The sequence below is a fragment of the Cervus elaphus genome, chromosome 28 (assembly GCF_910594005.1).
Source record: "Cervus elaphus chromosome 28, mCerEla1.1, whole genome shotgun sequence".
Taxonomy (NCBI): domain Eukaryota; kingdom Metazoa; phylum Chordata; class Mammalia; order Artiodactyla; family Cervidae; genus Cervus; species Cervus elaphus.
The window spans coordinates 20,654,289-20,681,735 of record NC_057842.1 but is presented as its reverse complement, the minus strand read 5'-3'; the positions used below and the strand labels follow the sequence as shown (position 1 = coordinate 20,681,735).

General features: G+C 43.2%; 1 protein-coding gene across 2 annotated transcripts in view; it reads right to left on the bottom strand.

The window, feature by feature from the left end:
- The window catches only part of MEI4 (meiotic double-stranded break formation protein 4), a 235,044-nt gene that overhangs the window by 152,347 nt on the left and 55,250 nt on the right, over nucleotides 1-27,447 (bottom strand). For both annotated transcript variants that reach the window (XM_043890502.1, XM_043890501.1), the window contains one exon: nucleotides 9,639-10,171. In XM_043890502.1, the coding sequence (XP_043746437.1) occupies nucleotides 9,639-10,171 (533 nt within the window). The remainder of the gene's footprint in view (nucleotides 1-9,638; nucleotides 10,172-27,447) is intronic.

Here is a 27,447-nt window from a genome sequence, read left to right as displayed (position 1 = left end):
CTAAAAATTTACATATTTATATAATATACATATGTAATATGTAATACTGATTTAACCACAACTTATGATAAAACTATGACTGGAAGACGGCAGGCATAAGACATAAATTTTTGTCTTCTGTGATACAAAGTGAATAGACAAAAAAATAAATAAATAACCTGAGAAACAGCAGCATAAGCCTTTTAAGTAAAAGCACAGGTCTAAGTGGTGGCAAAACAGTACAGATCCGGCCGGGGTGTCTCGGCGGGATGGAGGGCTGGGTGACGCCAGCAGGGCAGGCTCTTGGTCCTTATAACACGCGATGGTGTGCATTTTAAAAACACAGCACGGGTTTCCACCTCTGGGAAATGGACTTGTGGATCTCTCATCCTCTCATTAAGTACAACTAAAAACCCTGGGCGTTGTATTTAAAACACATCCAAGAAGACTTACAGGCAGACAATGAACCTTAGACCCAAAGGAAGAACTAGGTGGTGAGTTCTCTCGTTTACTTCTCCTTTTTTTTTTTTTGTTTTTACTTTGGTGTGTTTTTTTTTTAATTGAAGTATAATTTATTTACAATGTTGAGTTAGTTTCAGGTGCATAGCAAAGTAATTCAGTTACATATATATACATATTATATATAAAACATATATATAATATGTTATATATATAACATATTCTTTTACAGATTCTTTTCCCTTGCAGGTTATTACAAAATACTGAGTATATAGTTTCCTGTGCTATACAGTAGGTACCTGTTGGTCATTTTATACACTGTACATATATAATGTGTATATGTCAGTTCCGATCTCCCAGTTTGTTCCTCCCCTCCAACACTTCCCCCATGGTAAGCTTAAGTTTGTTTTCTACATCTGTGATTCCATTTCTTTCATAAATAAACTCATTTGTACCACTTTTCTAGACTCTACATATAAACGATAACATATGATATCTCTCTTCCTCTGCTGACTTACTTCACTTAGTATGAGAATCTCTAGGTTCATCCACGATGCTACAAATGGCATGATTTCATTCTTTTTTATGGCTGAGTAATATCCCACTGTATATATATTCCACACTTTCTTTATTCATTTGTCTGCCAATGGTCATTTTGGTGGTTTTCATGCCTTGGTTATTGTAAATAGTGCTGCTAGGAATACTGGGGTAGATGTATCTTCTTAAATTATGACTTTCTCTGGATATATGCCGGATGGTGGGGCTGAGAGGGTATAGAGAAAAGGGAACTCGGTTACACTATTGGTGGGAATGAAAATTGGTACAGCCACTATGGACAACAGTATGGAAGCGCCTTCAAAAAGAAACAATAGATCTGGTTTCCTTTTTGTCTCCTTTATCCCAGATTTGGAGCTAAAAATAGCCAACAGACCGGAAATGCCAATGGGCACAGACAAAATCAACAACAATAAAAGACTGCTCTCCCAGCCAAAGGATGGAAAAGGGGCGTCCTAGCAAGATGGTAAAAGATACTCTCCCTACAGCTGCCAAATATCAGAGGGAATAACTGTGGCTCGGCCCACCAGGGGAGCAAAGCCCAGTGAGGAGCCTAAACTCTCCACCCACCCCAAGTGTAACCAGACCCCCCAACCGCCAGCAGACGGCACACGAGCAGCGGGGACAAGGAGAGGGGCCGGGCTGGCCTGAGGCCCGGAGGCCGGATTCTGCGGGGGGGACGAACACACTCAGGAGCTCCCGCAGAGCATGGAGGCGGTGAATCCACGGGAAGGCGACTTCATCAACAAGAGGAACGGGAGACAGAGGCAGGGGACGAGGGAAGGCTGCTCTGTGAACCCACGCTCCATCTGGAAGGCCGGGGGAACAGCCGGAGAGCGGGAGGCTTGGCAGGCCCCGCGGCACCGGGTCAGGGACGGGGCAGCAAGGCCTCGGACAGCGCACACAGCTCTGCGGACCCAGCGAAGCGGGATCGGGCGGACTGGAGACGGCAGAGGCCGAGGCGGCCGGGCGGGCTTCCGCCCACATGCGGGGATTCCAGCCCTCGTTAAAGGTCCTGACCGTGGTGAGGAGGCGGTGGGGGCGATCAGAGGACGGGGCTCAGCGGAGTCTGGACTCCGACGGGAGGGGACAAGCATCAGAAGCCCACCAGCCCGGGGCAGGAGACTGCAGGTGAAGCGGCAGACACCCTGGGGTCCGGGCGGCTTCCCGATGTGAGGTTCTAAGGACGGCGCATGCCGAGGACACGGCCACGTGCGAGCCTGCCGCGAGGGCCAGTGTTCACGGCCCCGGAAGAGCGGTGTGGCCTCAGGCAAAACTCTCGGAGCCTCATTCTTCCTGTCTATCAAATGGGAATAAGAATGGCAACCGTGCCTATCTCACGGAGTTACCGTGAGGATATATTATGAGGTAATACTTTGGCCACCTGATGCAAAGAACTGATTCATTCGAAGAGAGCCTTATGCTGGGAAAGACTGAAGGCTGGAGGAGAAGGGGAAGACAGAGGATGAGATGGTTGGATGGCATCACCTACTCGATGGACATGAGTTTGAGTAAACTCTGGGAGCTGGTGATGGACAGGGAGACCTGGCGTGCTGCGATTCATGGGGTCGCAAAGAGTCCAACACGACTGAGTGGCTGAACTGAACTGAATGGATGTGAAAACACTATAAAAATTGTGTAAACAGTCTATTTTTTCTGTTGCTGTTGTATCAATCTGCCATAAACTTAGTGTCTTAAATAACACACACTTATTCCATTACAGTTCTGGAGGTCAGAAGTCTGAAGGAGTCTCAATGGCCCAAAGTGAAGGGGCCAGCAGGCTTGTGCTCCTTCTGGTGGTCAGTCCCCACGTCCTTTTTCCAGCCTGCATTTCCTAGCTCATGGTCCCCTCTTTCATCTGCACAGGTCAGTTCAGTTCAGTCGCTCAGTTGTGTCCAACTCTCTGTCATCCCATGGACTGCAGCACGCCAGGCTTCCATGTCCATCACCAACTCCAAGACTAAAACTCATGTCCATCAAGTCGGTGATGCCATCCAACCATTTCATCCTCTACTGACTCCTTCTCCTCCTGCCCTCAATCTTTCCCAGCATCAGGGTCTTTTCCAATGAATCAGTTCTTAGCATCAGGTGGCCAAAGTATTGGAGTTTCAGCTTCAGCATCAGTCCTTCCAATGAATATTCAGGACTGATCTCCTTTAGGATTGACTGGGACCTCCTTGCAGTCCAAAGGACTCTCAAGAGTCTTCTCCAACACCACAGTTCAAAAGCATCAATTCTTCAGCTCTCAGCTTTCTTTATAGTCCAACTCTCACATCCATACAGGACTATTGGAAAAACCATAGCTTTGACTAGACAGACCTTTGTCAGTAAAGTAATGTCTCTGCTTTTTAATATGCTGTCTAGGTTGGTCATAGTTTTTCTTCCAAGAAAAAAGTGTGTTTTAATTTCATGGTTGTAGTCACCATCTGCACTGATTTTTTATCCCCCCAAAATAAAGTCTATAACTGCTTCCACTTTTTCCCCATCTATTTGCCATGATGTGACAGGCTTCAACAATATGTGAACCGTGAACTTCCAGATGTTCAAGCTGATTTTAGAAAAGGCAGAGGAACCAGAGATCAAATTGCCAACATCTGCTGGATCATCGAAAAAGCAAGAGAGTTCCAGAAAAACATCTATTTCTGCTTTATTGATTATGCCAAAGCCTTTGACTGTGTGGATCACAAAAAACTGTGGAAAATTCTTCAAGAGATGGGAATACCAGACCACCTCACCTGCCTCTTGAGAAATCTGTATGCAGGTCAGGAAGCAACAGTTAGAACTGGACATGGAACAACAGACTGGTTCCAAATAGGAAAAGGAGTACGTCAAGGCTGTATATGGTCACCCTGCTTATTTAACTTATATGCAGAGTACATCATGAGAAATGCTGGACTGGAAGAAGCACAAGCTGGAATCAAGATTGCTGGGAGAAATATCAATAACCTCAGATATGCAGATGACACCCTTGTGGCAGAAAGTGAAGAACTAAAGAGCCTCTTGATGAAAGTGAAAGAAGAGAGTGAAAAAGTTGGCTTAAAGCTCAACATTCAGAAAACTAATATCATGGCATCTGGTCCCATCACTTCATGGCAAATAGATGGGGAAACAATGGAAACAGTGGCTGACTTTATTTTCCTGGGATCCAAAATCACTGTGGATGATGATTGCAGCCATTAAATTAAAAGACACTTGCTCCCTGGAAGGAAAGTTATGACCAACCTAGACAGCACATTAAAAAGCAGAGACATTACTTTGCCAACACAGGTCCGTCTAGTCAAGGCTATGGTTTTTCCAGTAGTTATGTATGGATGTGAGAGTTGGACTCTAAAGAAAGCTAAGCACAGAAGAATTGATGCTTTTGAACTATGGTGTTGGAGAAAACTCGAGAGTCCCTTGGACTGCAATGGGATCCAACCAGTCCATCCTAAAGGAGTTTGTCCTGGGCGTTCATTGGAGAGACTGATGTTGAAGCTGAAACTCCAGTACTTTGGCCACCTGATGCAAAGAGCTGACTCATCTGAAAAGATCCTGATGCTGGGAAAGATTGAGGGCAGGAGGAGAAGGGGACGACAGAGGATGAGATGGCTGGATGGCATCACCGACACACTGGACATGGGTTTGGGTGGACTCCGGGAGTTGGTGATGGACAGGGAGGCCTGGCGTGCTGTGGTTCATGGGGTCACAAAGAGTCAGACATGACTGAGCGACTGAACTGAACTGAACTAAACTGATAGGACTGCATGCCATGATTTTAGGTTTTTGAATGTTGAGTTTGAAGCCAACTTTTTCGTGTCCACAGCAAATAGCAAAGCATTTTCAAAATCTTCTGGATTTAGATGCTGCCTCTCCTACCTCCCTCCTTCATTTATAAAGACCCTTGTGAGTACTGAGCCCACATGGGTAATCCAGGTTAATCTCACCCCAAGGTCAGCTGATAGCAAACTTAATTCCCCAGCCCCTCCCCCACCGTCATATAAGATATACGATGTCAATATAATATATTCATAAGGTCTAGGGTTTAGGATGCAGACATCTCTGGGGGACCGTTATACACACAAAAGTCTCTAATTTGATGTCTACTTGTAGTCAATGTTTTATTTTTCAATTTCATAAAGAATATGTCCAAGAGTTTATGGTTTAAAAAAATAAGGAATATATTTTCTAAGCGACTCATTATTAAGTCTCTTAAGATTTAGCAACATACACTAAATATATAAAAAGCTAAATGATAACTATAGGTTTTGATATTTAAATTCTTATCATCATTCACTTTCCTAAATGAGAATTTAAGACAAAGATACTATTGAAAAATCTAAATACAACTGTAAGCATTCTAGTGTTAAACTTCCATGATGATATCCTGGCCTCTGAAGAAATAGTATACAATACTAGGATTAGTTCATGCTATTTCTAATCACAGAAATTAACACATTTTGACGTTGAGAAAATAGGGAAGGTCAGGCTGTCAAACAAAGGGCATTAAATAACACAAAGGGAAACCTCCCTGACCCCAAGCAAGCACAGAGGCAAATGAGGAAAAGGCCATACCGGGTCCTGTAAGTAGAAGACAGCTCAGCCCAAGTTAAGTCAAGACTGCTTCCTGGGACCCCAAGAGCAGGACCAATGCAGACCTCTGTAGGTGACCTGGTTTCAGGCCAGGTATCTTTGATACCTGTCAAATGTCAGTGTAGATTATACCTGCAAGTCCTACTACTGGCTATCTTAAAAATATAGGACAGATACGAAACTAAGACAATAATTCCTAAAAAAAAAAAAATCTATTGAATAAACATAATGAAAAGTTACATTAGAAAAGCACAAAAATAAATCAGATTTATCCAAATCTAAAAAAAAGTCATGAATCAAATATCTTACCCTACATTTATTAATAAATTTTAACCAAGCTACTATCAGGGAATTATTCCAAACAATCTCCAAGATATCTCATTCCAGTCTCCTCTTTCTTGAACATATATATGTATATATATTGTGCATATATATGTATATATACACACAATCCTTATATAGCTAATATTCACCACGATGCCTCAAAATTCTGAAAAATACCAAGTTCTTACTGATATCATTTAAGAAACACTAAGTTGTGGTCAGAAAAATTTTACTATTGAATGTACTGAAAACATGTTGCTGAATATTTTATTTAAAACCTGGCTGTACAAGAATTATAAATACATGAATTCCTTAGTCAGAACAGTAAAGGATTCATACCATACCCTTTTCTATACATCACACAAAAACAGGTTTAATAAAATCAATAGCATGAATCATGTTTTTTAAGAAATATAATTAATTAAGCACTTCCAAACTATGGAAACAGGTTTTTTTTCCAAAATATCTTTTTTCTCTGAACAATGGGATTTTGTTTTAGTAAATCAAGAATAGTATCATAAAAATACAATAAAAGGAGCCATCCTGCATTTCATTTCAGAATATATTCTTTTTTGAGATTGTTTATTAGTCAAAGAAAGCTAAACAAAACATAGAAAAGCATTTATAAAGAGTAATTGTTACTCAATTTTTCTAAGGAAGCCTTATGAACATATCTGGAAGAAAATGATAATGGTAATAATGATGATGATGGTAGCAACAATTACCAAAGTTTGAATGACTTAAAGTACTCTTGCTGGGGAGACAAAAAAATCCCCAGAGATAATGTCATTAAAATTTATTTATGAACCATCATCCTAAAATGTGAATGCAGTGAGCAATTATGATCCTACTTTCTCTAAATGGCAACAATTACCTTTCCAAGTAAAGCAGAGGTTTGTACAAGTAGAGGACAGCTCAACCCAAGTTAAGCTCCCCAGACAGACATAAGACTAAGATGACAATGATATACTGGCTAAACAACAAAGCCACGCATTCACTCATTCTTCCATGACTTGTGCCATGATAAATGGTATAAAAATACACTTCAGACCAAACTATACCATGACAAGCTTCTTCTACACACAGTTTCCAAAACTACTATTGTTTAGGCCAATCCTTAAGAGAAAAACTAGGCTCAAAAAATATTTACATCATCTGGTAACTGATAAGGAATATGAATGACAGTATCTGGAAGGGTCCAAGTCACATACAAACCTGTTTAAAGTAGTATTAAAAGAACAAAGCAAAAATATTGAAAAAAACACAAATTAAGGAATATTAAGTATCTTGAGGCATTTATCCATAACTAAGACTTAGCAGCAGCAGCAGCAAGAAACAAATTATTTATGTCAGATATATACCATGGATAATCTGACACTTAGTTTCTGATGGACCACATTAGGTAGAAAAAGAAATTTCCACTTCCCAGACAGAAAGCTCACTATCTTTCAAAATGTCAAGAGCTAAATCATAAAGTTTTCTATAATACTGATCAAGTTACATCTTAATAGAAAGGAAAAGAAAAGATGGATGCACAACAAACTGGATTATCAGTTCACCTCTGTCAGAGTTTGGAAAATTCAGGTAAAGCTCGATGCTGTAAAAAAAAAAAACCCTGAGCATTAGACAACAACATGGGGAGCAAACGCTGGACAGAGAGCTGTCAAGAAAAACAAGGTCCAGTAACCCTGTGAACCTTTTACCCAGTGAAATATAGTAAATAAGTTAGATGGACCTCTTGGTCTCCTCTTTGACATTTTTAGTACTCAACTAAAAAGGATTAAAATGTGAAGGCATTTAAAAAGGACCAGATACTCAGGAAGATAACAAAGCTATGCAAAAAAGAAGCTCTCTATTATGTCTCAAGAGCCAAGCAGCAAAACAATTTCAGGTTACCTGAATGTCCTTTGTAATAAAAGAATCCCTGAGTCAACCTTTGAAAACCATGTTAAATAAACAAGGGAAACAAAAAATAATAATAAAGTCATATTATTATTAGGAAGCATCACTACAAACAAAGCTAGTGGAGGTGATGGAATTCCAGTTGAGCTATTTCAAATCCTAAAAGATGACGCTGTTTAAGTGCTGCACTCAATATGCCAGCACATTTGGAAAACTCAGCAGTGTCCTCAGGACTGGAAAAGGTCAGTTTTCATTCTACTCCCAAAGAAAGGCAATGCCAAAGAATGTTCAAACTATTGCACAAGTGCATGTATCTCATGCACATGTATCTCATGCATTCATGTATCTCTTTGCTAGACATACTCTAGCAAAGTAATGCTCAAAATTCTCCAAGCCAGGCTTCAACAGTACATGAACTGTGAACTTCCAGATGTTCAAGCTGAATTTAGAAAAGGCAGAGGAACCAGAGATCAAACTGCCAACATCCATTGGATCATCGAAAAAGCAAGAGAGTTCCAGAAAAACATCTACTTCTGCTTTATTGACTATGCCAAATTCTTTGACAGTGTGGATCACAACAAACTATGGAGAATTCTGAAAGAGATGGGAATATCAGACCACCTGACCTGCCTCCTGAGAAATCTGTATGCAGGTCCAGAAGCAACGGTCAGAACTGGACATGAAACAACAGATGGGTTCCAAATCGGTGAAGGAGTACGTCAAGGCTGTGTATCGTCACCCTGCTTATTTAACTTATATGCAAAGTATATCATGCGAAATGTTGGGCTGTATGAAGCACAAGCTGGAAGCCAGATTTCAAGGAGAAATATCAATAACCTCAGATATGCAGATGACACCACCCTTATGGCAAAAAGTGAAGAAGAACTAAAGAGCCTCTTGATGAAAGTTAAAGAGAGTAAAAAAGTTGGCTTAAAATTCAACATTCAAAAAAAAAGATCATGGCATCCAGTCCCATCACTTCATGGGAAATACATGGGGACACAATGGAAACAGTGAGAGACTTTATTTTCTTGGGCTCCAAAATCACTGCAGATGGTGACTGCAGCCATGAAATTAAAAGACGCTTGCTCCTTGGAAGAAAAGCTATGACCAACCTAGACAGTGTATTAAAAAGCAGAGACATTACTTTACTGACAAAGTTCCATGTAGTTAAAGCTATGGTTTTTCCAGTAGCCATGTACGGATGTGAGAGTTTGACTACAGAGAAAGCTGAGCACCGAAGAATTGATGTTTCTGAACTGTGATGCTGGAGAAGACTCCTGAGAGTCCCTTGGACTGCAAGGAGATCCAACCAGCCCATCCTAAAGGAGATCAGTCCTAAATATTCATTGGAAGGGCTGATACTGAAGCTGAAACTTTGATCCTTTGGCCACCTGACGGGAAGAACTGACTCACTAGAAAAGACCCTGATGCTGCGAAAGATTGAGGGCAGGAGAAGGGGACAACAGAGGATGAGATGGTTGGATGGCATCACTGACTCAATGGACATGAGTTTGAGCAAGCTCCAGGAGCTGGTGATGGACAGGGAGGCCTGGTGTGCGGCAGTCAATGAGGTCGCAAAGAGTCAGACACGACTGGGCAACAAAACAGCCACCAAGTGGAGAAGCACAAGCTTAAAACACAGGCATCTACACAGAGAAAAAAGCCATTTATCAGAAGCTAAAGCCGGGTCGTGAGGACAAGTCAGAGCTGCAGATGGCTACAAAGCAATGTCCAGCTGGAGATTCTGGGCCATGAGACTAAGTGACCACAACAGGCATTATCCACTAGGTGTGCTCACTCAAATCACTGACACGCTATTTCATACATAAAAGAAATGTACTACTTACCCGATTGATATGGTTGTTCCTTAGAATAGCCTGCAGCAGGGTCTTCTCAAACTCTTCCAACTTTTTGGAACACTTTCTAAGAATGTGATTAGATAAGTTGCAATCACCAATCAGTCTAGCTAAAGTATCAATAGCTTCTGTCCAAAAGCTCGAACAAGGAAGTTTGGGTGCTCGGTAAAAAGCGATCAAGCCATCCAGCAACTGAAGAACAGAATCTGATATTGTGGCAGAGGCATTTTCAAAGTGGCTAAAGTCTGTTTTCAGATGCTCTGACTCAGTCAGGTTCTTCAGTCCAAGCAGATGTTGCAAGAAGTGCATGTGAGAAGACAGAGGCTCTTCTGGGGGAGCACAAGGTCTACTTCCAATGGGCAGTGATGAGAAGGGGGTGGGGGTCCAGCCCTCCCCAAAGCACTGGGGTGTCTCTGAGGGCGTCTGCTGCTCACTTGATAAATAACACCCGGAATCTTCCAGCAGAGTTGGTGTACTTTCAGAACTTTTAGGTTCCTGAGCCTGCACCTGGGAAGATGGGTCTCCTGAAATGGAAGAGAATATAAGTGTTATCTTTTGGTGGCTAACATTTCATCAAACTAGACACTGATTTTTCTAACTTAAAACACTAAATGAAGCATGAAACACATTCTTAGACATCTGAGAAGCTGTCATGTAAAAATTACATAGAGGAGAAAAGTGAATGAAATTGCTTGGACTGACTGTAGAAAAGTTGCATATCTGGGAGAAAGTACGGTGATTAACCCCACATACTGTCGGGTCACTAACTTTCATCAAGGCCATGCCTGAAAGACACAGAAGAGAGACCACAGAACCTGGTAGAAGTCAGCATCTAGTACCGATCCCAACAGGTACCTGCAGAATAACAGGTGTGTCTACGAAAACAGGGGGGCCACTGCACATCACACCCAGGTTAGGTCAGTGCCTCCTGGAAGAGGTAAGAGAACTAATTTATAAGATATAAGCAGGAGCTCCAAGTTAAAAGTTCGAGGAACAAGGTGAAGAGGAGAGAATTTCACTGACCAAAGGGTAAGCAAAACACACAGACTTAAAAAGACAAAGCAAAACGCTGTACTTATAAGAGCCCACCAGTAGTTTCACGTTCCTTTTACAGAAAATATAAGGTAAGAGATTAATTAAATTAGACATGTATGTAGAGCCCAAATCACAAAAAAACTTAAGAGATTAAGAACCTCAGAATATACATTCTGTATAATTTTATTTAAAACTGTATTAATGTTCACAGTGAGTATAATCTGGAAAAATTATGTCTATATGCACGCATAGACCTAATATACAAAAATAAATATATAAACAAATTATATATACATGCATGCGTATTTGTTTATAATTATCCAAGTATATGTATCTAGATCTGTGTATATATATATTCACACATGTATTTGTATGTATGTGCATATATATATGTATGTGTATGTATGCATATATATCATAGATCTTTGAAACCATATATATAACCACGAGGATCAGTTGAGACATATTACAGTTAAGGCTTAACTTAGTAACTTTATGTAACTCTTTGGCAGAGATGTCATCATAAACACAAAAAGGTTGTTTGTGAAATGATTATCAGTAAAAATGGTGACTGCAGCCATGAAATTAGAAGACACTTGCTCCTTGGAAGGAAAGCTATGACAAACCTGGACAGCGTATTAAGAAGCAGAGAAATCAGTTTGCCAAAAAAGGTTCGTATAGTCAAAGCTATGGTTTTTCCAGTAGTTATGTACAGGTGTGAAGAGTTAAGAGCATAAAGAAGGATGGGCACTGAAGACTTGATGCTTTTGAATGGTGGTGTTGGAGAAGGCTCTTGAAAGCCCCCTGGACTGCAAGGAGATCAAAGCAGTCAATCCTAAAGGACATCAACCCTGAATATGTACTGGAAGGACTGATGCTGAAGCTCCAATACTTTGGCCACCTGATGCAAAGAACTGACTTATTAGAAAAGACCCTGATGCTGGGAAAGACTGAAGGCAAAAGGTGATGAGGGCAACAGAGGATGAGATGGTTTAATGACATCACCAACTCAACGGACATGAATCTGAGCAAATTCCTTGAGACAGTGAAGGACAGGGGAGCCTGGCGTGCTGCAGTCCATGGGGTGGCAAAGAGTGAGACACAACCGAGTGTCTGAACAACAACAAAAGCATCCCCACAATACTGAGATCACTGAACGTCCTTCAGCACACTCATGTATCTATGAAACCAGTTTCAGAAACACTGATGTCAGCAATGGAAGCAGGAACAGGACAATGTACGGTGTGACTCGGAAGCGAGATGATCACCTTTTCATATCACAGGCCATTCTATGAGTTCCGTGAAGGGCACACTGGAGAAGGACTCAGTCAGACACTGAAGATCAGTTCAGAGTGGCCTCTGTGATGTCAGGTGATGAAAGATACGAACCAAGAAGTTGCAGTGGAAAACTAGAAAGGAAGGGCTGAGTCAGGAAAGCAGCACCAGCGGAAGCCAGCTGATGGACCAGATGCAGACATTGGAGTGGAGGAGGAATACACGCATCCCGTGCTTCTGACTTGCACACACAGACAGGAAAGGGGCTTAGGAGAAACGCTGAGAACTTGGACGCAACCAGGGGAAATCTAGGCTAAGATATTCACCTGGAAATTGGCCACAGAAGCCACAGGATGTGGAAAAGGTCTAGACTGCAAAGACACTTTAGGAGTCATCAGTGTGCGGCGGCGGCGGTGTTGGAAGGAATGGTTACGAGGCTCCAAGAAGCACCCTGAGGAGTGTCAATCTGAGGGCTGAGTGGAGAGAACGGTCATCAGGGAGACAGAGAAGAGACAATTTAAGAGGTACAAGAGGAAAAACAACAGTGACATGAAAGGCAAGTGAAGTTTCAAGGAGAAATTACATGCAGGCGGGAAGTCTGATCAGATAAAGTGCTAATGAAAAATTTGTCAAAATTACCAGTTAAAACATCACCCGCGATCACGTCCTGAGCAGTTTTTGGTCAGTAGGGGTGGTGAAGTGAACCAAAGAGTGGATGGGAAAGTCACACACACAGGGGAAGCTGGCCAAGGCTCGTGAGGACCTGGGCCAGGAGAGCTTGATGTGGGAGTAGCTACTGGTGAACATGGCAGGACACACTGGGAAAAAAAGACACTTGAGCAATTATAGATTAGATGAAAAAAAAAAATACAAACCCAGATAAGCAAAAGCTACAGATAGGATAGAAAATAAAGCCGGGAGGTGGGGGAATAGCCAGTGAGCAGGTGAGAGATGGAGTCAAGGACCCACGGAAGGGCAATGTTTACTGATGAAGAAGCAATTTTTTACCCTGAGGCTGAAGGAAGTAGGATGACAATGCACAGGGTTATAAAAAATAGCCCTGACACACAGGAAATTAAAGGAGACCTCACCCAACAGTCTTTTTTTTTTTTTTTTAAGTTGGAGAAAGGTGAACACTAGTTGAATGGGGCAGAAGAATAATGGTAAAGCAGCATTCTCTCCCTCCCCCACCACATACTTGAAATCTAAATCATTGATCCTTTGTCCTTCAGTAAAATTTGAAGCTGATGAGGCAGAACCAGAGGATAGAGCTTCAGTTCAGAGAGCACTCATTTAACAAGTGTCTACTGTGACCACCACAAATGTGCAAAGATGAGATTGTGAATTATCACTACAAAATCTGCACTCCAAGTTAGGGAGGTGATGAGGCAAAATTCACAAATGTGGTGGTACCAGAACAGCCGACTACCAGCAACATGTTTAACTGCATGCTGTTATCTCTGCATTACAACCAGCAGACGGCATGTTCCTTTTAAACTGACAGACACTTTCATTTTCCTATGAGCAAGGATAAAAGAACTTCTCAAGACATCCATCTTACTCCTCACAAAAGTAGAGCAGAGGGTACTATGGTAATTCTTCAGGTAGATTACATATTTCTTTCAGGGAACTCAAAATAGTTCTCTGCTAAGAAAGTGAACATAAGTTTAAATATTTCATTAACCTACTCAATTTTCCATCAAAGTAAGCTGAACTTCATGGGTGATGATTTCAGGAAGACTCATAAAATGAATTCTCCCAACAAGTAAGTTGAGAGGCAAAAGCTGCTTTCTTGCTTTTGCTTCTCAATCCCTCCTCACTGGTACGACTGTGGGCAAGTCATAACCACACCATCTCATCTCCAGGTGCTCAAAGATGCAAATCTGAGGGCAGCAGTTCTAACCACACACATGGCTTTCATGACAGGAATTGTTGTTGTTGTTCAGTCGCTAAGTCGTGTCCGACTCTTTGCAACCCTATGGACTGCAGCACGCCAGGCTTCCCTGTCCTTCATATCTCCCAGAGTTTACCCAAACTCATGTCCATCGAGTCAGTGATGCCATCCAGCCATCTCATCCTCTGCTGTCCCCTTCTCCTGCCCTCAATCGTTCCCAGCATCAGGGTCTTTTCCAATGGGTCAGTTCTTCGGATCAGGTGGCCAAAGTATTAGAGCTTCAGCTTGAGCATCAGTCCTTCCAATGAACACTCAGGGTTGACTTCCTCTAGGATGGAATGGTTGGACCTCCTTTGTGTCAAAGGGACCTCATGAGTCTTCTCCAGGACCACAATTCGAAAGCACTGTGACAGGATTACACAAAACAGAACACCATTCTTTCTGAGGGTCTGTTTGTGTGCTTTCAGAAAAGTGATGAGGGCACATGCTGGAGAACCCCACGTGTGTGGACCCCGCACAGGCAGCAGGCTCTCAGCACCCCGCAGGCACGCCTGGCTGCACAGGGGAGGACCACGCTGACGTGGGGCACAGTGAGGCTCACAGGATGAACCCCATGCCACCACAGAGAAGAATCTTTTATTCATATTTCACTTTATAAAGTGGTTTCAGGAACTAACTCAACTGATGTTCAGAGCAACCCTGGAAGGCTATGTGGCTATCCCAAATCTACCACTAAGTACATAGGCACAGGCTGAACTTGATGAGAGGACTGAGAAAAGCCACAGGGAGAAAAAGGAAACCAAGCCCTCCATCCCAACGCCTGCCAACCATGGCAGAGGTCTGTGTGTTTCCAAACCAGATTCTGTACATTTCCACGATGGCATTCACCAACTTCTATATGTTATGCAATTGTTCATGAGCTCCTAGATGACAGAAGTTCTGTCTCTGGTCATATCGGTGGTTCCCTTACTTAGAAATGTTCTCATCTGCAGAAGACACCCTATGCCTTCGTGTGTGTGTGCTCAGTCACTCAGGCATGTGCAACTCTTTGCCACCCCATGGACTGCAGCCCACCAGGCTCCTCTGCATGTGGAATTTTCAGGCAAGAAATACTACAGTGGGTTGCCATTTCCTACTCCAAGGGATCTTCCACACTTAGGGATCGAACCCTCGTCTCTTGCATCTCCTGCACTGGCAGGAGGATTCTTTACCACTCTGCCACCTGGGAATCCAAGAAGACACCTGATCAGGGGAAATGCTTAGTGGGAAAACCTGCTGCTCACTGCGGCAGTTCTCCTCTGACCCTGCAGTGTTCACAGTGCGCCGTGATCTTACACCAAACCACAACAATTACATGAGCAATCAGACAGAACAGACAGACAGAGTGTGGTTCTTCAAAAAATAACTCATAATGTCTCAGAGTACTTGCTAACAAGAGCCAATAATTTATTTTTTATAACATTTACTACCTTTGGTAACCAATTAATGTCCTCTCCCATTTGTCCTCAGTAATGAAACTTTGAAGAATACAAACAGTATTTGCATTGGAAACCAACAGTTTCATGTTGGATATCCTTCATGGCCTAACATGTAAAGTAAATAATAGTGGGCAAATGTTACTATTGTATATATCCTTATAAAATGGAAAAGAGAAACAGGGGGGAAAACTTTCCTAGAGAGAATTAAACACTTTCAGTGATAATGAATATTAACAGGTTACAGTCTTGCAACAGTCATAAATAAGACTATTCATAGATAAGTTTTTTAAATATCCATCCTTCTTCAGGTAACACAGAGCATGAAAACAGAGAACACCCCTATCTCGTTAAAGGAATTTTCTGTAACCACAGATTCCACTCATTGGCTTATATGACTTTTCTCAAAGTCATAAATCTCAAAGCATGGCTAACAGAGCATTGTACCCAAAGGAAGGAGAGAAAATGAAGCCATGCTCCTGCAACTTTCTGTAATTCTTGCTTTTTCCAGGAGGCGTCAAGGTATAGCAGAAGCTAGAGATGCTTCGTAATTTCTTATTGGGCTGAAGGGATTGAGGACTGTCATCTCCCTCCAAGTCACTGGATATTATCTAATTAACACATGCGTTATCAGATTTAAAATGGATAATAAACGATACACACACACACACAGACACACACACACAAGCTGATCAGGCACAGTCTAGTATACCCGAAATGCAAATAAACATTATCATTATTAAAAGTTATAGGTGTCAAGAAATCCAAATCATGCTAAAGTGTGAAATCAGATATAAAAATACGTGAAATAAGATAGCAATTAAAACTACACATTTGGTGTAAAAAACATTCTATAGTCTCTCCCATACATTAGAGCCCACAGACCTGATATTCCACTTTACTGGGCCCTTGCCTCTTCCATTTCCTTGCAGTTGGTAATTTCCACTTTCACTCCGCTCACCATTTCAGAGTGGATCGCAAGCACACTTAACAAAACACAGCCAGTGCCCTCCACGCACCGGGCCCTAGAAATGCCCACTCCCTAACAGGAAATACATTTTCTGCTACCCCCCAAATAGTCACATCCACATCAATTTTTCATGCCTTTCCTCATCCATTTCCACAGTTCCTACTTCATTATAAAAATCAGGCCTATGGAACCAGCTGCTTAAACTGCGTCTTTCTGTTCGTCCTGCAAACACCATGAACTTTATGTTTATAAAAATGAACAACTCATCTTCACGCAACGCACACACCAACATACAGTGCAAATGTGTCCCACACGCTATCAATGTCAGCCGACCGCAAGCCTATCCCTCCAGTCACCAGGCCTGTCGGAGAGGGAGCATCCTCACCCCATCTCACACACCGAAAGGCCGTGTTATGCCAGTTCTATGTTCTGTGTGTGTGTAAGTCAGGACACTTCAAGGAAACAGAACCAACAGGACAGAGAGCAAGCAACAAAGAAATAAATTTCTTACGGGGAACTGGCTTGTGTGAGTATGGAAGCTGAGCATTTCCAAGACCTGAAGTCAGCAAGGAGACCCAAGAGTGCAGTTCCAGTCCAGCTATGAAGCCCCAGGATCAGGAGAGCTGACCGTGCACATTTCCATCTGACATTCAGCAGGTTCCAGACCCAGGTGGGGCCAAGGTTCCAGCTCAGTGCGAGTTTAAAGGCCAGGGCGTACCGACATCCCAGCTCAGAACCAGTCAGGAAGGAGGGCTTCTCTCTTACTCGGCCTTTCTGTTCTCAGGAGGTGAGCAGAGCAGATGCGGCCCGTCCACACCAGGGGGGCAGGCCGCTCCACTCCACCTCCTGACTCAGATGTTAGTCTCAGTTATGAACACCCTGACAAATGCATCACAACTAAGTTTTGACCCAATGTCTGTCTAGACACCCAGTAGCCCAGCCAAGTTGACACATGAAATGAACCATCAAACCCATGTCTCGAGTCTGTCCATCTCTAGTTCCTTCCACCAGCACCAGCTCTTGTGCTGATCCATACCCAGTACTGGCCTGATCAATCCTCCTGCCTCTGGTTAGTACTGTCCTACTCTAGGCTTCATCAGGAAAGTCAGTCTGCTAAAATGTTAGCTTGATCACAAGACTCTCATCCTTAACACCGTCCAAGGGCTTCCCTCACCTGACATAACAGGGTCCTCTCAGATCCTCAGCATGGCCCACAAAACCACTCTGGCCACTTTGCCAGCCTCACTTTCATCCTCATCGTATTTACACACAAGCAAAATTAAACCGGGAAATCCTATGGACAGAAGAGCCTAGCGGGCTACAGCCGCGGGGTCGCAAAAGAGTCGGACACACTTAAGAGACCAAACAACAACAACAGATACTAAACTACTTACAGTTTACCAGAACACACCCAACTAATTCACACAACCATGAATCTGCACAAGGTGTTTTCACCACTGCCTGGCACGTGCTTCTACTATAACTCAGAGAAGGACGGATTCTGAAAACCCTCCTACAAAGTCCTCTGGGAAGCCCTCACTGCTCTCCCCAGGGACAGGAAATCACGCCCGGTCTGGGCATCTTTCACTTTGCTTCTATTACTGCTCTCATCAACCTGTTACGAATTTATTAGTGACTCACTAATAGAAGGGAGAGACTCTTGAGGGTAGACACAGAGTTTCCTAATTCAGGTATTTCTGTTCACTGATGCCTGCCCTCCTACATACTGAGTCTGAATATTTGTTGAATACTGTTATTGTTCAGTTGCTAAGTCATGTCCAACTCTTTGCGATCCCATGGACTGCAGCACACCAGGCTTCCCTGTCCTTCACTATCTCAAGGAGTCTGCTCAAATTCATGTCCACTGAGTCAGTGATGCTGTCTAACCATCTCATTCTCTGCTGCCCCCTTGTTTTTTGCCTTGAGTTTTTCTCAGAATCAGGGTCTTTTCCAATGAGTCAGCTCTTCTCATCAGGTGGCCGGAGCTTCAGCTTCAGCATCACTTCTTCCAATGAATATCCAAAGTTGATTGTCCTTAGGATTTACTGGTTTGACCTCCTTGCCATTCAAGGAACTCTCAGGAGTCTTCTCCAATACCATAGTTTGAAAGCATTAATTCTTTGGTGCCCAGCCTCCTCTATGGTCCAACTCTCACGTCCATACATGACTACTGCAAAAACCATAGCTTTGACTATATGGACTTTTGTCACAAAGTGATGTCTCTGCTTTTGAATATGCTGTCTACGTTTGTCAAAGCTTTCCTTCCAAGGAGCAAGCATATGTTAATTTCATTGCTGCAGTCACTGTCTGCAGTGATTTTGGAGCCCAAGAAAATAAAATTTGTTACTGCTTCCACTGTTTCCCATATTTGCCATGAAGTGATGGGACTGGATGCCAAGATCTTAAGTTTTTTTTCATGCTGAGTTTCAAGCCAGCTTTTTCATTCATCTATTTTGGCCACATAAGAAGCTCTTTAATTCCACTTCACTTTCTGCCATTAGAGTGGTATCATCTGCATATCTGAGATTGTTGATATTTCTCCTAGCAATGTTGATTCCAGCTTATGCTTCACCCAGCCTGGCATTTTGCATGAATGCATATTAGTTAAATAAGCAGGGTGACAATATACATCCTTAACATACTCCTTTCCCAATTTTGAACCAATCTGTTGTCCCATGTCCAGTTCTAACTGTTGCTTCTTGACCTCCATACAGATTTCTCAGGAGATGGGTAAGGTGGTCTGGTACTCCCGTCTGTGAGAATTTTCCAGTTTGTTGGGATCCACGCAGTCAAAGGCTTTAGTGTACTCAATGAAGCAGAAGTAGATGTTTTTCTGAAACTCCCTTGCTTTCTCCAGGATCCAACAAATGTTGGCAATTTGATCTCTTGTTCTTCTGCTTTTTCTAACCCAGACTCTATCAATACACCTGGAAGTTCTCAGTTCAGGCACTTCTGAAACCTAGCTTGAAGGATTTTGAACATAACCTTGCTAGTATGTGCAATGACCGCAATCGTATGGCAGCTGTAATATTTTCTGCCATTGTCTTTCTTTGAGGTTGGAATGAAAAGTGACCTTTTCCAGCCCTATGGCCACTGCTGAGTTTTCCAAATCTGCTGACATATTGAGTACAGCAGTTTAACAGCATCATCTTTTGGGATCTGAAACAGCTCAGCTGGAATTCCATCAACTCCACTAGCTTTGTTTGTAGTAATGCTTCCTAAGGCCCACTTGACTTCACACTCCAGGATGCCTGGATCTAGGTGAGTGACCACATCATAATGGTTACCCCAGTCATTAAGACCTTTCTTGTGTAGTTTGCTGTGTATTCTTGACAACTCTTCTTAATCTCTTCTGCTTCTGTTAGGGCTTACTGTTTCACACACACACACACAATTGTTGTTGTTGCTGAGTTGTGCCTGCCTCTATACAACCCCATGGACTGAAGCCCACTGGCTCCTCTATCCATGGGATTCTCCAGGCAAGAATAATAGAGTGGGTTGCCATTTCCTTCTCCAGGGGATCTTCTCGACTCAGGGATCAAATCCACTTCTCCTGCATTGGCAGGAGGGTTCTTTACCATTGAGTCACCTGGGAAGCCTATATATATATATATATATATATATATATATATATATATATATATATATATATATATATATAAAAAGTTAAATAAAATAGTATATCTTCAAATGCAGTCATCACAGGTATATATGGTTTGTTCCTACCATGATTTCTAACAGTAATAATCACTCACTTGTACTGATGCAGTGAACAATTTATAAAAGAATTGTTTATGCCACCTGGTGGTCAATTTGGAAACGCTTCACAATTCGTATTCTAATGGACAATTTTCACTTTAAAGCAATTGTTCGACTTCTACTTCTGGAAGGATATATTTTAGCTTATTGTAAAGCACGTTTAAGACATTCTGACCAAGAAAAGACTGCAGTGTTTTGTCTTATTTTTTTGTTTTCTTTTTAGATTCTGTTCCCATACAGGCCAGTACAGAGTCCTGAGAATAGAATTCCCTGTGCTATGCAGCAGGTTCTTATTAGTTATCCATTCCATATATAGCGGTGGTATATGTCAGTCCCAATCTCCCAATTTATCCCTCCCAGGCTGCATCTTTATTTAAACCCACACGAGAAGCCTGCATCACAATTTAACTTTGAATACACCATGACAGACAGTAATATCAAATGCAAGAGATTACAAACTAATGAAATAACTGTCTCAGCTGAATTGTCTTCACTGAGTTTTCACCAAACAAAACAGCGTACTGGTGCGTCTGACTCGTTCAGGATTTTTTGAGTGTATAGTTCCTCCTGACTTCAGATGCTCAAACTCTGGGCATTCCTGGTTATCCCCATCTCTTTCCTTCAAGCCATTTTCTAGTTCACCAAATAAACCATCCATATGCCCGCACCTTTGGCTTTCTCCGCTTGTTCTAACCTCCTGGACATCCCTGCCTTTCAGAGAATTCCTCTGGGCAGAAGAGTCTCAGATCTCTATCTCCAGTCTTACTCATCCACCAAGCTCAAGCTCCTAGGTATCTTGTTATGACTTGACCTCAGGACAGTAAACCACAAATGTCCAAAACAAATCATCGCCTTCACTTATACCTGGTCCAGCTTCCAAAGAAGGCTGCTGCTGCTCTCTGTCCAACACTTGAACAGTAAGAGTCAACTCTGACCTCCTCCTTAATCCCCTCCATATGCCACTGACAAATAACATAACCCTGCCTCACCCTTCTATTCCTTGGGATCACTGGCTTTTACAGTTAAAAGTTTACATGTTTCCTCTGCCTGGGTTGCTCTATCCCCAACCCAACCCATATTTTCTCATGGCAGGCTCCTCGTTATCATTCAAGTGTCTTTTTAAATGGCACTTCTTCAATGAGGCCTTCCCTGACCATACAATTTAAAGCTATCACCGGACTGGTCTCTGTCACGTCTCCCTGCTTTAATTCTCTGCATCTCACTTGTTACTGTCTGACCACCTTTTGCTGGTAAAATCTGTCTCACTCACAAGAATGTGGGCTCTGGGAGAGTCTGACTGCCTGGAATACTAAGAACTCAATGAATATTACTCAATAAATAAAACTCTTTTTATACCATGTCTTTATTTCTATGCCAAAACAATTCATACAAGACCTGGGCTATGACAGTGACTTCTCTGTCTCCAATCTCCTCCCTCCTTAAACAGTTCTAAACACGCTGCCCAATTACTCTTCCTGAATAATCTTCTCCTTCAGGTCACCTAAAGGAAGCACTCTCAGAAAGTATACTGCTTGGCACACTCACAGCACACACCCAATAAATGCCAGTCTCCCTTCTGTCTCCTGCTGGAAAGTCTCCGAAGGCCTCATGCTGCCTACAGAATAAAGTATGTTTTCCACTTGCTGTCACATCTGTTATTAATAGGCTCCGATCTAGTTTTTCATCTTATTTTCCAGAATAACTCTTCATGCTCTGCATGCCACAGTCAAATTAAACCATTTGCCAGTAGATTCTTATGTCCTTAGTTTACACTGTTCCTTGCCTGAAATGCTCTAGTATCCATAGTTTTCTAAATCCTACCCATCCTTCAAGATCAGTATCTTCCTCCAAAAAGACTTTTTAAAAGTCCTGGTTCTCTAAAGTGAAATAATCACTTACCCTCTCCTCTGAACATCAGATCAATCTCTGGACCACAGGGTCTCACTGGGTACAATACATGAAATGGTTCTGCCTCCAACAGCAGACTGTGTGATCCCCTGGGCAGGGCTCAGACCTTATCACACTCTGGAATCCTCACCCTGTTTGTACCCGACAGCTAGTGAATAAAAGAAGCTGAATAAGTGAACAGAAGAATTTCTCCAAAAGGAAAAGAATTACCAGGGTAAAATTAGGAGCTGATAAGAAGAATTAATTTCTCTCTGGATGGAGCCATTTAGGGGCACAGTCCACAGAAGAAGCAGTGTCCTAACTCTACTTCCTAACAAGTGGGAAGTATCAGGTTGAGAGGTGGTGGACATTTCTATTGATGCCAACGTCATAGTCCAACAAAGAAACATCAAAACCATGAAAATACAACCTGCTATCAAGTGAACCAATGACTCCACCAGCATAACACCCACTTGTCAGGTGTGGGAGCTCTGAACACCATGAGAATGACTGAAGTCCGCAATATGCCCCACTCACTGGCCTCCCAGCGGTGCGGAGGCCAAACCGCATTGCTCCCTACCATCTCACCGGTGTTCCCTTTCCTGTGACCTTCAAGCTCTCCTTGACCAAGCCTCTTCCAAAAGAACTTGCCTGAATGTGTCTCCCACCACACCACTGACGGCCCTGCTATGATTTCTGCTCTTGGCTCCAGGGTTCCAGCTGCTCATAGACAAGCTGCTGAGACGGTGCCCAGAGCTGGCGTGGTCCTCCAGCCCCCTTGATAGAAAACAGGCTGGCTTTCATTTTCATGAGATGTGTCCACTTCACTTTATCAGAAATTAGAAGCACTGAGATCTTTTACCCAATCTACGTGACCATAAAGGGAACATACTAAATGCACGTCGTCCTAGGCTCAGCATTTCCATGGGAGGACTCCAGGAATCTGATTTCACATGAACATCTTGGAGGAGTCCCATAACTGAGTGAATCCCAAAGGAAAGGCTTTGCTTCTCCCATATCATGCACTTGGCCTGCCATGTTTAGTTTTTTTTGCTGTGCTCTGAGAAGTTACACTGAACGATCTTACACCAGTGAGTTTCAACCTTGCCTGCATGTTACAGTGACTTGCACACCAGACCACACCCTATGCCAAGGACATCATCATCTCCAGGCAGGGCTGGAGGCCGGATATCAATTTTTTTTTTTCCATTTATTTTTATTAGTTGGAAGCTAATTACTTTACAATACTGTAGTGGTTTTTGCCATACATTGACATGAATCAGCCATGGATTTTTTTTTTTAAAGATTTTTTAAAGCCACTAGGTTTCCCTGGTGGCTCAGATGGTAAAGAATTTGCCTGCAATGCAAGAGACCTGGGTTCGATCCCTGGGTCGGGAGGATCCCTCCGAGAAGGGAATGACTACCCACTCCAGTATTCTTGCCTGAAGAATTCCATGGACAGAGGAGCCTGGTGGGCTACAGTCCACGAGGTCACAGAGAGTTGGACATGACTGAAGCGACTAACACATTACTACAGGTGATTCCAATGTCAGGACCACAGCCTTGGATGAATTCCTGCTTGTTCTGCTTTCTTAGGAGAGCAGGTGAGTGAGCTGTGCCCCCTCCATACCATCTCCACTACCAGCTTCCAACCTCCCCAAAAGGCCTTTCTCCTCCCTCCCTACACATTCGTGGTTAACTCATGGCAAATCTTTCAAATTTCTTTTGGAATTCCACTCCCTTTTCAAGGCTCACCTTTGCCACTGAATGTTCTCTCTGGCAAAGGGAAGGGCCTCATATGTTCTAGCTGTCTCGTGGGCACCGCCCTATGGACTGCAGCCCCAGACTCTACCCAGCGGCCCTGTCTCACTTCCCACTGATAATCTCCACTCAGCAGCCAGAGCATGAAGCTCACAACTCCTACTTAGGGCCAACAAAAGGCTTCCCACTGAAACTAAAGTCCTACCCGCCGGATCAAGCCCGACGCACCCTGTTCTTCTGCCCTGCCTCTGGCCTCTCCCGGCCCTCTCTTCCTCACTCACCCTGCCCACAGATACACTGGCCACTTTCTGCTCACTGAGCAAGAAGCCTCCTTCCCGCCTTGCAGCCACTTGGATGACCCTTCTTCTCCAGGAGTCACCTCCGATACCTCCTTCTCATGACGTCTCACTGACTGCCATCCCCAGACACTCCATCGCTTCAGCCTGGTTTAGCTTCTCCACATGTTTTAACATGCTCTGAATTTTTCTTGCTTGTTGGTTTACTTATTATTGTCCATCTCACCCAAAGGAATATAAATTCCACTTGTTGTTTTCATCACTACTCCAGAAATCACAATTTTTATGGAATAAACTTATCAATTAATCAATGAGTGAATAAACATGAATATATAGAACCTGAGACAAACCTATATACATCACGTGTAGTATCTTTCCACATAAGGATCTCAGGGGCTCTTGCCTCTCTAAGCAGATACCATAAACTCACCACGGGCAGCAAGTAAAGCTTTCCTCCTTTTCCAGCATTGAAGGTCAAGCACAGTACTGAGTAAATATCATGTTTCAGTATGTTCTTGTTGATATTTCTGGCTATTTTAGAAGATTCTCAGCATTGTATTAAAAATGTGTGTGTGTGTGTGTGTATATATATATATTTTTTAAACATACGTTCAGCTACCTGTAGTCCTCTGACCTCTGAACGTCTCCTTACATTGTCTGCTTACTGAATCACACCTGAAGGAGCACAACAAGGAGTCTCTGATCTTAATTCGCCTTCCAGTGGTTCCCCTTCATTCCCACTCTCCAAGTTACAACCATCTGATGCGATACCTGTGAATCTGCAATGGCAGGCTTTGCCGGGATGTGACCAGTGATCTGTCTGATAACAGTCGGGTACATTCCTGTCTAACTGATGTGTACCTGTTGAGATCAGAGACCTCAGCCAGGAAACTGCTACAGAGATGCTCCAAGTCTAAGCTGCATCTCTGGGGATAAGGCTTCCTCCAACTAGGACATCTCCTAAAGCCTGCCTTAGATGATAGGCTATTGGTTCCAGTTTCAAGATTTTAGTGTATTTGTTAGTTTCCATCAGACATATCAAGACTTTGTCCATGAAATCTAGACTTTATTAAGAATCAGTCAAAAACTTACTGGGCAAGAAGATAGTCATGTTCTCCCCTAAAACCTTAATGACAATCTCGAACACTAAGGAAACTGCTTTCGATGAAATGGAAGAAAAAAACAAAATTCAGGCAATTTTGCTGGGGTCACTTAAAATATAATTTGCTTTATGCCCACAGTGAGCAGTTCTACCTTTCAATGCCCTCTAATTCTTATTTATTTCAGAATCAATAACAGTTCAGTCTTTCCCCAGCTAACTGCTAAACAAATATCTTTGGATAACTCAAGCTTCCCCAAGGAAATAATCTCCAAGTATCTTAGGATACATAAAACATTCATAAAACCCACTTTAATCTTCAGGTCTGATGACTAAAGATAACATTTCTCCCCAATGTGAAAGATGACAGTAAGAGCCACGAAACACACCAGTCCTCCTGCCACTGCCTTTCAGGGCCTCGACGTCTGTTACCTGTTGTCTCCCAGGTTCTGGGAGTCCCCATCAATTCTGGTGACCCAGGTGGGGGGCTCAGAAATCCCCACTCACATCCTAGACATCCTCTCTCCCTTTCACAAGGAGGTGTCACTCCACCAGGAGTCTGACCGTGGATCTTGCTGGTACCAAGAAGATATATTTAGATGGTGGTTCATTAAATACATGTTCCTTTTCCCTCTCAAAATGTAAAACAGTTTTGACTTCATAATCAACTAAGTCAATAAATAACCTATACATGTATCACTGTTAAATAAAAAGTTCTTCCTTCAAACTCCCAAATTTCAAAATCTTGACTCCAACTTTTTTTTTCATTTATTTTTATTAGTTGGAGGCTAATTACTTTACAATATTGTAGTGGTTTTTGCCATACATTGACATGACTCAGCCATGGATTTACATGTGTTCCCCATCCTGATCCCCCCTCCCGCCTCCCTCCCCATCCCATCCCTCTGGGTCTTCCCAGTGCACCAGCCCTGAGCACCCGTCTCATGCATCCAACCTGAACTTTGAGCACACTCTTTTTCTTTGCTCCCTACAGCCAGTTAGTTATTCCATAAGCCGCATTATTTTTATTTCAAAATGCATCACTCTGGCACCTTTTCATTCCCCATGCCAGTGTCCTAGGTCATGTCCTTCCCACTTCATGCTGAGAGCACTATCATCTTGTCCTGCTGGGCTTCCCCACCTTCTGATTCTTCCCCTCTCCTGCAATCAACACCTTGCTTCTGGATTAACACCAGTCCAAGCACACAGCTTCTGTCGTCTCCTCATTACTGGGAAACAAAGCCTCAACACCTCCTAAGAACAACCGTGTCTTCTGGGCGCGGACACAGCTCCCCCACCTCCGGCTGCCCTTCCCGTCCTGGGCTGTGTTGACCCATCTACTGAAGCTCAGCGTGCACCCGAGGCTCACTTACATGCTCTCTCTTCCCTCAAGTGTTTCCTCATCACGTTATACCTGTTACCTTCTATCAACATCCATGATGCCCACTGCCTCCTGCATGTAGATGGTCTTCCATATATACATATTCGACTACTCTCAGAAAAGGTGCTGCTGAACCAGGAGCTCCTGGTCACAGTCATCAGTTTCTGCCTTCCTTGACCTCTCGCCTCAAGCATTTCCTCATTTTCAACTTACTGTTTTCATTTGGTTTATGTGATACTAAGTTGGGATTTTCTCCAAAGAATCCTCTTTTTTCTTTTTTCCTTTTTGTCAGCTGCTGTGGTTTGCACGTCTATGTCTCCTCTGAAATCCCTAGGTTGAAAGCCTAAGCCCCAGGAGCTGGTTTACAAAGTGAGGCTCTGGGAGGTGATGAGGTCACATGGGCGCAGCCCTCCCGAGCGGCTCCGAGGCCTTCCCGAGGGGCCCCTTCCATCACGTGAGGACAGAGACGGAAGGTGCAAGCCCACACCAGACACCAAGCCTGGTGGCGCCTGGATCTGGACTCGTGAGCCTCCCGAAGTGTGAGAAATCCAGGCCTGCTTTAGGAGCCGCCCCGTTCACGGAAGCTCTGCTGTAACAGGCGGGAGAGACGAAGACCCCGACTTTTCCTCTCACCACCGTTCTGCACCCTGGCTGACACTGAGCTGCTCCTCCCCGAGGCCCGGCTCACAGCACTGCCTTTCAGCGCGTCTATGCAGTCTCAGCCCGCTCCAGTCTGTCTCAGGCTGAGGTCAGCAGTGTTCCCCACAACCATACAGGGTCACTCAACCTGCTGAAAATGCCTCAACGTGGCTTCCCAAGTATCCAACAGCCTCTCTCAGAATGCGGTCTAAGAACTGACCCTTTCCAAACTCTTCAGGCGATGCCAATGTGCACCCACGTTTGGAAACCACTCCTCTAGCTGTATTCGCCTCCGTTCCTCTGTGGGATGTTTTGTTTTTATCTAGAAC